The sequence below is a fragment of the Brienomyrus brachyistius genome, chromosome 25, assembly GCF_023856365.1.
Source record: "Brienomyrus brachyistius isolate T26 chromosome 25, BBRACH_0.4, whole genome shotgun sequence".
In the NCBI taxonomy this organism is placed as follows: domain Eukaryota; kingdom Metazoa; phylum Chordata; class Actinopteri; order Osteoglossiformes; family Mormyridae; genus Brienomyrus; species Brienomyrus brachyistius.
This window is the reverse complement of record NC_064557.1, coordinates 10,747,709-10,760,705: the sequence shown is the minus strand read 5'-3', so window position 1 is coordinate 10,760,705 and position 12,997 is coordinate 10,747,709. Positions and strand designations below refer to the sequence as shown.

The following is a 12,997-nucleotide window of genomic DNA, read 5'->3' as shown; positions in this document are numbered from 1 at the left end:
CACTCACACACCATTCACTCACACATGCACTCCTACGGGCGATTTAGTAACTCCAATTAGCCTCACCAGGTCTATGGACTGTAGGGGGAAACCGGAGTACCCGGAGGAAACCACACAACGACATGGGGAGAACATGCAAACTCCACACGCATGTGACCCAGGCGGAGATTTGAACCCAGGTCCCAGAGGTGTGAGGCAACAGTGCTGACCACTGCACCACCATGCCGCCCCCAAGCCGCCCCCAAACCGCCCTTATTCCAAGTATTTAAAAATGCAGGTGAAGCTAGCAAGCTAATGCTATCGGTGGCAGCAGCTGGCTGAGAAAGATGCACAGCCACTCAGCACGAGGCATGAAGCGACACAAAAAGGTCTCACCACAGGCAATCCCGCTCTCAGCGATGGTGGTGCCAAGGCCGGCGGCCATGGCAGGTGCACTGCGGTGTCCGTCAGACGTTTCTAGAAAAGACGCACTTCCCTCGTCGTTCCTCCGCGATATGCGAAAATAGGAAACGTGCGCGGGAAGAGCTTCCCGGGATGCCATGCGGACATGACGTTACTGGCCTGGTGTTCCCAGTACAGCGAGGGGGGCCAAGGACTGGACAGCTGTTTCCTTTATAAAAAAGGGGACACATGGCTGCAGGTTTGACCTTGCAGCCTCCTCTGAATGCTGTCATTTAGGTGCAAGGCAGTAAAATACCGACCACAGGTCCAGACACATGGCAACAACCCTCAGGATCCCCCACGTACAGGACCTTGCACACCTCTGCGGTTATGGACTTCGGCAACATATGCACTTCTTTGTCAAATGGAACAAATTATGGCCCAATAATAATCCTCAAAGGTGACAAAAGGACATAGATTTTTGCAATTAAAGGTCAATATTTTCGGTTCCCTTGGAAACCCAGTCCTCACTATAGCAAAACAAGAGAGGCACTAAACAGTACTGATGTACGCTAAAAGTAGGCAGTCTGCTGGTATGCATCTGCAGAGAGAGGAAAGCATTTGAAGACCAGTCCAAGGTCAGAGAAATACGAAAGTCGTTAATGTTTATGGAACAGGACTTGTAGAGTCTGTAAAAAAAAAAATACCTGACTCGTTTCAAACATATGATCTTTCTCAAAAAATATAAGCGTTTTACAGTGAGTACTGGTCCAGTGGCTGGAATTCTCTTCATCTTGTCCATCTGTTACTGTAGTTCATACTGTAATGCAAGCGTGGGCCATTCCCTAACATAACGGCTGTGCATTACTCAATATGACATATTTTAACCTGAGCCAGCCTAGGGTCCCTAGAAGCTTGCAACAAACAAAACAAAAGTAGAATGCAGCCTATTAAAAGCTTTAAACATTCATGACATTGCTGGGTTTTGCGTAGCTTCACTCTTGTGTAATGACATTGAGAAATTCAGCACTGATGTTACCTTCCCCTGGGTCTTAGCAACCCTACACTGGAAACCTTCGAGTTGGCGGTGACCTCTGACCCCGACAGCTCCCGCGCTTGGCGACACAGATTCTGTAAGGTGGCATGTAATCGTTAACATCTGTATTCGTGAGCCCGATTTAAAAAGAAAGAAAAAAAACCCATAAACATCTGTCCATGAACTTGATTTTGCAGTGTAGGGTGAAGGTGTTCTGCAGCGGAAAAAGCTCCTAAAGAGGAACAGCATGGGGTCTCGCTTAATCAGCCTACGGCATCGAAGCGCGTCCAAATTCCGAGGGTTTCGTTGCACCATAAAGTGTGACGCTTATCCCACATTCCATCAATACAGAACACCCAGTTTATCCCATAATCCATCTCCGCGGAAAACCACCTCCACTCTCATTTACCGGAATAACTGCACATCTGACACCTATCAAACATTTACAGAGGCATCGCTTTCGGAAGGTTGCCTAAATTTTATACTAAACATTTTCGGGCAAAATAAAAGTTAAATCATTCTCTACCTTATCAGGCAATTCCCATCCTACACATATGCCAGATATCAAACAGAGGCACAGACATGTTACCTCAGACACACGTTTGAAACACACATTTTAATATTTCCAAATTCAGCACGGCTGAATTCCCCTGCCAGATTTATCAGGTGGGTGTCTGAGGATATCACCATATAAAGAGGAGTGTTGATGGAGCTGGCAGTCCTGCCCCTCACAAATGAGCTGGGGGGGGGTTCTCTCCAGCAGAACCAATCTCTTCTGCACGAAACAACAGAACAGTGTTCAAGGACACCAGCTCATCAAATGGAAAGATATGTAACAGCCATTTTGATGATTTATATTTTATGTTTTTCTTAACGAAATTAGGGAAATAAGATCCACAAGAGTGAAGAGGACACTCCTCATGTCGGTCCTATTGGAGACACGACTTTGACTCTGCTTGCTTTGCATGACGTGTCTGGAACATTCCCTCAGATACCGTCGGTCTACATAACAGGCCCTCAGAACATCAGATCACCCCCAATGTTTCAAGACCAGCACATCTGAACCCAGGATTTGAGGAATGGCCCATTAAACAGCCCTGACCGTCTCTGACTGCGTTTGTGCCCAACTGAAACGATGATGTAAGCACCCTTGGTCCGGTTGGTTTCTATTGTGACACACACAATGGATTCCTCTGCTCCCAAAAGCCCGAGGACCTGTTTAATTATGTCATATGTCATTATATTATTCCTGTAATCCCTCACTCCCCCATAAAACCACAGACTGGGGGGCTTAAAAGAATACACAAATAAATTAAAAAAAACGCACAATTGTCCCTCAATTCAATGGCCAGCACTTGTCCTGTCGCCCAGATATTTTGCAGGGGAGGGTGGCTTTGATGTGCCGAGACCAGTTAGGTCTTTCGATGGTGTTACCCAGGGGTTCTGACCCAGCGGGGGGGGGGGGGGGGGTTCACATGACTCAGCACCCCACAGTTCTATCCCTCCAGGGCCAAGACAGTAAGGCAGGAGGGGGAAAAAAAAAACACCCTCACACTTCAGAGAGCTGCAGTGCTTGGTGGTAACTAGGAACAGGCATGACTGTCCAGCCCCGCTACTAAGCAGGAGAGACTACTTATGAAAGGCGGATCGGTTTTAAATTATTAAAAGATTAAAATGCTGCCAGACCATAAACTGGGCACGGCCACCACGGAGAGCGAAATGCATTTTATATATAGTACTTCATTTAAACAAACAAAAGAAAACGGACATCAGACTTCAAAAATGCATAAATGAAACCACGTAGTTGGGGTCATTTCCCCCAGAATGGAGCACAGAGAATTGGTGATCACATCATCGGGAAGAAATATTACACAGTATCGGCTACTTTAATGTGTGCATACTTCACATATGGGAGGGGGGGGGGGTACACCACACATAGTGATACGTATAACTGGCAGGACGTCTCATGCTTATGCAGATACTGCATCCCGACTCAAATGTTCAGCGTTGCCGTTCCCTCTCGGCATGACAGCGTCCAGCTACGCCAAGCAGAGCATAAACCAGAGCAAGCAGCGTTACAAACGTGTCCTTAAAAAGGCAGTTCTCAGTTCCTGCAAACTTCCGGGGTGAAGGACACCGCTGCACACATTCCTTTCACATGGACTTCCAGCTGTAATTGCCTTGTTTTTTTTTTTTTTTTTTTTTTAAAAACACGAGCAAAACAGAATCAAGATGGTCTTTCCGTCTGCCTAGTCACAGAACATTCCTGACCTGCTTTTCACTAACCCCCTGCCAGACACGCAAAGGTAAAAACAGATTTCCCCCTTATTCTCGTCATCAGTAGGAAATTAGCGAAGACTCAGTCCTACCAGGCGCTCTGCTGCCACCTGCTGTCACGTACAAGAATGGCTGAAACAATATTCCAAATTCAAAAGCTATCTACAGCAAAAGCAAGAGAGTACATTTGTTCTAAAACTATACCAAGACTATAGTATGATTCATCTGAGCAAACGCAAATACGTAGGGTGACTCTCAAAGGCAATGCTCCAAGGCAGTGCTCAGAAAGTCATCCGCCAAACCATGGTGGGGGGGGGGGGGAGTTTTGCTCTGGAATGGATAACAGTCGCACAGTAACAGAGGTAGTTTTTGAATTTAGCAGCTATAAAAAGGGAAGGAAAAACCCTCAAACTCTGCATTAAAACTGAAAAATACACTGACCTCTGCTACCAGGTGTAGCTTTTATTAAAAGTCATAAAAGTGAACATCACAAACAACCGACTGTCCAAATGGGGGAAAAAAATATATCAGTAGCTCTTTGTGGTTTCGTAAGTATCGGGAAAAGTCAGCGACTTGTGTCCGGAGCCTGTGACAAGGGGCAGGATGCCGGCGTTCGGCACCACGTTCCACGACAATGTCAGGGTGATGTTTTTGTTGGCCCTGCAGAGGAGGACAGCGGGTTAGAACTCGTCTGCTATCACTGACAGGCTAGAAATGAGTTTGTTGTTCATTATCAACTTTTACATAACAAGCGTTTGTCTTGCAGGAGTTCTGTGAACAGAGTTCCTGGTCAATAGCGCCCTCTGGTGCCACTACAATGCAGGCACTGTATGACATGACAAACTATTCTGCAGGCATGAAGCCTGATGGAAGGAAAATATCATATAAAAAAGAACTTTTGGCAGTGAAGAATTAAAATGAGTTTACCGAAGACCGTTGCCATCGTCGAAAAAGAAGTATTTGGACTTCATGTCTTTCAAATAGAGCTTGGTCTGTTCTCCTCTCAGCACGATCTTATCCCAGAGCACCACCTGGTTCAATGCCTGGAAGAAGATTCGCATCAGTTCAGCTACTCAGGCCTGGAAAGGCACCAGGTCATGTGATTTCACCCAGAAGGCTCAGTTGCCTAGAATGCTGGGCTGCTACAGTGTTGCTTTGGGCATCTTAACCAGCCAAAATGAACCAAATGCCAAAGTAACCCATTTCTTGATTTACTAATGATTACTGTATTTTTTAAAGCAGCAGAACATCAGACGGCCACCAGACTCTCATAAGATGGGCCAGTGAACACAGGCTGGAGGTGTTCTGGCGGATGGGAATGGCAGTCGATTAATGCTCTGTTTTGGCACTCTGGCGCCACCTGCTGGCAGCTCAGAAAGCTGCGCTCCCAGCACACAGGTGACAGCGCAAGAACAGAGGCAAACAAGCTGGAGGTTACTGCGAGAGGAAGGGGACACTCCCCGGCACTGTCAGGGCAGTATGGTGGTCATCTACTGAGAGAGACTTAGTGGCCCATTCCAGTGGTGTGAAAATGACACATACAGAGGACTTTTCAACATTTGATCAGTTAATTAAATTCATATTCTACTTAAAATACTTGGGGGGCATATCACCTCATCTCCAACCACAGCGCACTGCTAATAGAACGTAGGAGCCGACACTCACATTGCTCTTAGTGGTGTACTCAGCCGACAGGTAGAGAAACAGCTGCTTCACGTTCCAGTCAAAAATCGGCTGCAGATGTGATCGCGGTTAAGGAGAAACACATCCCCCCCTTTGATGGAAACAGGAGCCATCTTATGATAGCGTCAGGACATTAATTCATAACTGACAAACACTGTTACACCTAAAAGCCAAGCAGGAAACACACAGTCTGCGTGGAGCTGGTTTCAGTCCGCAACATCACACATACAGAAGGATATCAGCTGTAACGTCAAACGTAAGGAAGCCCAAGTCACTTCTTTCCCTTGGGCCAGTGAAGTCATCCACGTTTTTCCTAAGGGGGACCAAAGAGATGCAACAAAACAGTATTTGACAACGATCTGGTAACTTTAACAGGTTGATTTGGTGCACTGGAAAATTTACATAATCGTGAAGAAAGTCTATTATTAGGAGATTGAGTCTATTTTTGATTTTTTTTTAAGTTTAAATATGAGGAGTTTTAGTACGGTGCTGCCCTCGACCCACGAAGCCCTGAAGCCATTGGAGCGTCACGTTAATTAAGCAGACCACCGGAAACGCTGCAAATCTGCTGCAGACAGCGTCGGGGCGTATATGCACGATACACAGAGGATCGTCCCTTTTAATGCAGATGCAGCACCAGACCTACGATGATAAACTGGTTCTTCGTTGATTACAAATGGATAAATAGCTGACCCGTTGTGTGTTAAACTGTTACTTATGCAGCACTAATATATTTATGGTGCCGTTAAATAAATATTTATCCCTGTGCACAGATTTAGGTGTGGGTGCATACGGTCTGACTTATGCAGTGGACACAGGCTCAGGTCCAGAGAACAGACGCACGGATTAACTCTTAGATGGGGTCGTAGGGCCGAATTCAGCGGCGCGTTACTCACAGCATCACTTTGGAGACGTGGATGTCCACCGGAACGCTGCGGTCCTTAAAGGCCGTAGTGATGAAGCAGCCGAAGGTTAGCGCCGCCATGACGCTGAGCGAAAAGGCGAACAGTGAGTTCGCCCGCGATAATACTGTATTCATCTCGGAAAAGTAGCCTTCTAACCGGACAGCTCGCGCAGAGCTCGAGCCACCAGGAAATGCACGAACGAGCGGAAGTCAGAGCTCGGAAGTGATGACGACGCCTCTGGCGAAGACGGGTCTGCCAGCCAGACTTCCGCCCTCTGTCGGCCAGGAGACTACATTACGGCACCTTAACTCCGCTACTGTACAACACGAAACGTGTCCTAAAATTTCTCATATGTCGACCAGGCCCCCCTAATACCCCTTTGACTAATGACGATTAAGCAGTCTCCTCCTTGCTGGAGCAAGACTTTCACAGAATTCATAAAGGACATTGGCTTTAAACAGACCATATCAGATCCATGCGTGTTTGTGAGACATCGACAGGAACTAGAGATAATAGCCATGTATTTTGATGATCTGATTTTGATCACAGAGTCAATAGAAAGCATGAATAAGTTGAAAGTTGCTCTCAAGACACGCTACAAGATGAAATACATGGGTGAACTGTCCTATACATTAGGCATCTCTGTTGTCCAAGACAAGGCAAAGAATTGAAAACATTATATTGAAAACATTCTCCAGAAGTATGGAATGGATGAGGCCAATCCTGTTGCAACCCTAGCTGATGGTGTCAGTAAGCCTGGTAAACCCAAGGACTTATCAATCGTATGGTAGGTGGTAAGGTGGCTGCAATGGCCACACGACCAGACATAGCACAAGTAGTAAGTGTTGAGTCTAAATTCAATGCAAACCCAAATTCCGCACACCTGACTGCTGTGAAGAGAATTCTACGCTACTTAAAAGGTACATTGAACCTTGATCTCAAGTATGAGTGGTCAGAGTCTGGAAGTAATTTTTACTGGGTGGAGGAGCAGTGAGTTGGCTCTGCAAGAAACAGTCAACAGTTGCACTTTCAACAGCTGAAGCTTAGGAATGGCTTACACGATTACTGAGTGATCTTGGAATGGTTGCTATGCCCATCGTGATCCTGGAGGACAACCAAAGAGCCATTGCCATCGCAAAGAATCCAGCTGATCATTCAAGGACTAAGTGCATTGACATTCGCTACCACTACATACGTGAGTTTGTGCAGAATGGGCAAATACAACTGCAATATTGCTCTACAGATGACATGAAGGCAGATATCTTGACCAAGCCAATAGCAAAGCAAAAATTTGTGTTATCTTAGGAGAAAGCTTGGACTCTGTGTTGTTTAATACTACCTTAACTCTGGTGTTAATACGGAATACTCTATGTCCAAAAACAAATACTACAAAGATTGTAAAAGGGTAGGAAATAGGGTGCTTGCTAGTTTGAGTAAACAAAAAATTTTATCAAATCAAATTTTATGATTTGATTTGTAAAGTTGAACATAGCTGTCCTCTAATTTTGTCTTAGTACCTTTGCAAAATCTAGTGGGAGTGTTGAAATGCAATTTGGCAATGGATTTTGGAAGTGTTGAAATACTGCCATCTAGTGTCCAAAGTTAGTTTTTCTTTTGGTGTATTTCCCGTTCTTTGGTTAAGACAATAAAGAAAAAAACTTCAACAAATTATGCCAAAATACAACCGAGTTTTAATTTTTGTTGATTTCAATATCCATATCTATTGTCCAGTCAAGCCCTTCGTTAAAAGTTTCATACATGAATTAGGATCCACCGAGTGTCACGCCCTGCTCGACCGATCCTCCTGCGTGCCACGCCCCCTAATTAACCTCAAGTGAAATCCTGATTATTACCAGTTGTCTCATGTTATTTCCGATTAGTCCTGTATATTTTAGTTCGCGTTTCCCCAGTCTTGTCATTGACATCTCAACCATTTTGTACCTCGTCTTGCTGTTTTCCCTCAATAAATCCTGTTTCCTGATTCTCCGCTTCCTGCTCCTGCTTGGTCATGACAGAGTCTTTTTTTTTTGCTCTCCCTTTCTTCATTTGGGGACTGAAAACATATTTTAAAGTGTTCTTTTTACTATGTAATATTTTCAAAGTTATACAAAGGTCCACAAAAGTGGACTGCATGCATTTGCGACATAAAAATATTACAATAGCAATTGTGCATTACTAGAACAATAATATAATTTGTAATGCGATAAACACTGAAACACAATCACAATCAATTATATGAAATTATATAAGATGTTATTCAAAACACCACAGTTAATGCACTTAGATGTGAAAACTCTTCGAAGGACAATTAAAGAAATATAAAAATGTGTAAAGTGTATGAGTAAAAGCAGTGTAATGCTCATTTTATTTTTACTTAGTTTTAGTGCTATTATGTAGTAGTCAATTGAATATCAAATTGCATAAAAACAGTCATAAATAACTGAAAAATCATACAGTGTTTATGTAAATTAAAATAGTGTAAACACCTCTTAAAATTAATTAAAAATAAGAAAATCCCAAGAGTGTTGATACTCTGTTCTGTTTCTGTAAAAACTGCTAAAGCATCCAGGTGACAAAATCTCAGGGCACTGCATGCAGATGTACTTCATTTTTCTTGTACATGCAGCACCATAGCATCTGTTGGCATTTCTGGCTTTGCTAAGCTGGGCTCAAAGGTTCCTAGGGGCTAAACCCGATCTCAGGGGTGATTTGGACACTGGTGTCCGCAGATCAACTGTGTGGGTTTAATGGTGCACATCTTTAAGCTGAGTCTGAAGCTGGGGAGAGTATCACAGCTCTGGAAAACCTCTTGTGTGGTACGAGTGCCGAAGACTCCATATCCAAAGGACTTCAACATCTACAGTTGATATCACACCTAATGAAGACCCTGGAACGGCTGGTCCTTGCGCAGCTTCGCCTCCTGATGAGCTCATCACTGGACCCACTTCAGTTTGCCTACCAGCCTGGCATTGGGGTAGATGATGCTGTCATCCACCTCCTACATCGTTCCCTCTCTCACCTGGAGACCACTGGGAGCACTGTGAGAATCATGGTCTTTGATTTCTTCAGTGCCTTCAACACCGTCCTACCCACAATCCTGAGGGACAAGCTGGAGTACACAGGAGTGGATCATCACCTCTCCACATGGATCCAGGACTACCTCACTAACCGACCACAGTATGTGAGAACTCAGGGTGTCGGACAGGGTCGTCTGTAGTACGGCGGCCCCTCGGGGAACGATTCTGGTGCTGTTCCTCTTCACCATCTACACTGCAGACTTATCCCTGTTGGATAACATCTACCACCCCATGCAGGAGACTCTGACGGCACTGAGCAGCTCCTGCATCCACGATGTGGGAAAGAGAGATTCAGAAGGTCTTTCCTTCCGATCGCTGTCAGACTCTACAACAAAGTCCTTGCAGCTGACCACACGCACATTGACTAACAAACACCATGCTTGACCCCCCATGAAGAAATCCTATTTACTGGGGCGTGTATGAATCTTCCTTTGGCAGATGGACACTCCTTTCCTGCGAGCTTTCAAAAAGGGGGCGGTGACGCTCTGACGTGTTTGCGACGCGTCTACTTCCGCTGCCATCTTAACATATGTCACTCGAAATGCACCCATCAGCTGACTGGATTTGAAATAATAGATAGGTGTATGATAAATAAGCCGGCAGCGACAAGAGAAAAAACCAATGAAAGTCTATGGAGTTTGGCCAAGCTGACGACATTTACAACGTTGTAGTGGAAATTTACTCAAGAAAATACGGGCCTACTCAAAGGTTAGGGCATACACTCAATCTGGTTTATCATATGGTTTACCTATTTTTAATATTGAAGTGTGTTATGCAGTGTGTGAATGCCTCTCATTTCAGCCCTCGTGTGGATGATCCCAGGTGCCTCTCGTCTGCTCCTCACATGTGGTGTATATAATACCTCCTTGTCCTGACCTCCTCAGTCCGGTCATTGTACTGTTGGTTACCCAGTGCCCTGTGCCTCCCCCCGCTCTCCCTGATATATTTTGACCCCTTGCGGTCTGGTTTCTTTGCCCTTTTGTATAGTGTTTTGTTGAATAAAACCCCGTCCCTTTTCCCAGACGCCTGCCTTTGCCTCCGTCCTTTTGAGCACGTGAATCCATTCAAATCAGTGGAACTTTTTGCAGAAAAAGAGGTGTACAACATATTTTCTGTTGATGTATAATATAAGGAAATCACACTCAATGTTGTATTTATCTTCTAATTTCATTTAAAGAGAAAAGTTAACAAAACAGTATTTGTGTCATACGTTAATACATACAATAATTTTTACGGTAATAACATCAGTTCATCTATCCTTATAGATCAAATTTTAATATCACAGTTAGACCATTTATTGCCTTTTGTTAGTCCAGTGAAATCAGTCTTTAAAGGCTGATAGGTTTGTGGTGTTTTTGATTGAAATTATTTATTGTCTTCTAGATTTTTTTACCAATGCACTAATGTGTAAATTAAACACGAAGGGATCAAAAGGGGAGAAAGCACTATGCAAATTAATAATTGGTGAGTGACTGGTGAATAGGAACTTAAGTGATCATGTCTTTTTTAAATATCACAATAATGTTTACAATTGACAAGTTGAAGTCCATGCATCTGAATTTGCAAACTATTCTGAACATTTTTTCCTCACTTGGTTCACAGACAGTGTGGTAAAGAGCCTAGGCATTACAGAAGCCTTGATTCACAGCTTCATTGCCAACAGACTGAGAAATGCACCAAAGTGTAAAGGAAGCAGGACATGCTTTAAATAATGTTATTATAGCCCTTGTTATAGTCTAAATTAGCTCACACAGGTGGCAATTTCAGGTCCAGAAAGTAAAAATCCAGACCATGATTTACTTTCAACCAAGCAGTTGAGCATAAAGAGTCACAGTCACAGAGCACTCATCTTGTTGGTTAAAAGTACGTCATGGTCTGGATATTTACTTTCTGGACCTGAAATTTCCACCTCTGTTTTTGGATAATTTTCTACCTGTCTTTGCTCTTTTGTTTAATTTTAGTGTTTCATTATTTTTTTAGTATTTGATGTTTTAATATATATTAAAACTATGCACTATGCCCACTTTTTATGCCTTATTTTATGTTTTGAAACATGATAAAAGTAATAATAAATATATTAAAATCAAATTTGCTGAAATTATGTAGAACACAACGCGTGTATTCTATGTGCCAATATCCACGTGATTTCGACTTGCCATTTCCGCCTAATTAATCTGTCTTTTCTACGTGCTGAAAAACCCAGCTTTTTCCACGTCTATTCCACATATTTGTGCGCGCTGGCGTATGGATGTGTTTAATGACGTTATTAGATGAAAAATATCCTTGCTATGACATTTCAGCGTATGCGGTGTTTACCGTAAACAGTAGTCACTGTATACAGGAAGGTAGTTTACCGTTAGGGAGCCGGTTTATATGCATCATTGCTGGATCAGATAGAATTTCGGTAAACATTCCCTAGTCAGCAATGTTTTTTCATAAGCATAAGGTTATAGTTATATGTCATTTAGATTTAACTACCTTGTGCCGTATACTGCATTATATTGGTAGGTAGGCCCCCTCCCAGCTTAGAAAAGAGCAAAGCAAAGACTTCAGTGTGAATACTGTGGCCCATTTTTTGGATTTGGAGACATTAACCACTAAGTACCTGTCTCCGCTTGCGGGAGGAAATCCACACCATACAGGGAAACGTTGCACTAAATATCCTGTAGGTGGCACTCTAACACTTATATAGCATTTATGCATGTATGTAGGTAAGTATGTAAGTATTTATGTATGTGTACGCACATATTTATTTGTTTGTTTATGTGTTTATTGATTTGTTTGTTTAATTTAGTATGGGTTAATTAAATAATTTCAAACATCCGGTTATATCAATCGTGCCTATTACCTGCAATGCATTATATTATAAGTATAGAACGTAAATACATATTAAGGGGCTTATTATCACTTATTGTATAGGCTGGAGGATCGCAAACTGGCTGCTGAACGAAGAGCACTAAGAACAGGATTGGTGTAGGAGACTGAAATCTCTGGGTGCTACGAATGATTTGAAAGAAGAGGTAGAAAAAAGGTCCCTTACCTGTCATAAATGATTGGTATTTTGTACTCAGTTGGTCGTTTGCATGGATCAGTCATACTTACCAGTATCTCTCTCTCTCTCTCTCTCTCTCTCTCTCTCACACACACACACACACACAAGTTGGTCTTCCTATCTAAATGGGGACCACCCATTCATTTCTATGGGAAAATCCCTAATCCCAATCACGACACCCTTAACCCCTACCCAGCCCTAACCTTAACCATAATTAACCAACGCAAATACAAGACTTTTGGCACTTTTACTTTTTTGATCGCATTCACAGATTTTTATAAAACTGAGGTTATCCAAATGGGGACCTGAAGAAGTGTCCCCATAAGTAAGGAAGTTTCAGGTTTAACTGCACTTCGGGGACATTTTGGTCCTCAGATGTGATCTATGCAAACACACACACACACACACACACACACACACACACACACACACACACACACACACACACACACACACACACACACACACACACAGTATTTGACAGTCGTTCATAAGTGTCAACACAAGAGGGCAACAAACACTTAAATTATTTTTTAATGTTGTTGCCACTGAGCCAATACAGAACCGCAGTTACCCTCAGGAAGCG

At 43.3% G+C, this 12,997-nt stretch overlaps 1 protein-coding gene across 1 annotated transcript; it reads right to left on the bottom strand.

Annotated features, from left to right (window-relative positions):
- Positions 1 to 4,136: 4,136 nt before the first annotated feature.
- Positions 4,137 to 6,505, bottom strand: spcs3 (signal peptidase complex subunit 3). The gene is made up of 5 exons (XM_048996073.1): positions 6,274 to 6,505; positions 5,617 to 5,690; positions 5,360 to 5,436; positions 4,622 to 4,737; positions 4,137 to 4,354 (listed from the first exon to the last, which is right to left on the bottom strand). Exons 1-5 carry the CDS (start codon positions 6,414 to 6,416, stop codon positions 4,222 to 4,224), a joined length of 543 nt encoding a protein of 180 aa, XP_048852030.1. The 5' UTR covers positions 6,417 to 6,505; the 3' UTR covers positions 4,137 to 4,221.
- Between the last annotated feature and the right edge of the window lie 6,492 nt (positions 6,506 to 12,997).

Coding starts and splice junctions, on each gene's coding strand:
- spcs3 (XM_048996073.1), bottom strand. CDS start 6,416: ATGAATACAGTATTATCGCGGGCGAACTCACTGTTCGCCTTTTCGCTC. Junction 5,691..6,273: donor CACGTCTCCAAAGTGATGCT/GTGAGTAACGCG, acceptor GGTCCCCCTTAG/GAAAAACGTGGATGACTTCA. Junction 5,437..5,616: donor TACGTTTGACGTTACAGCTG/ATATCCTTCTGT, acceptor AACCGCGATCAC/ATCTGCAGCCGATTTTTGAC.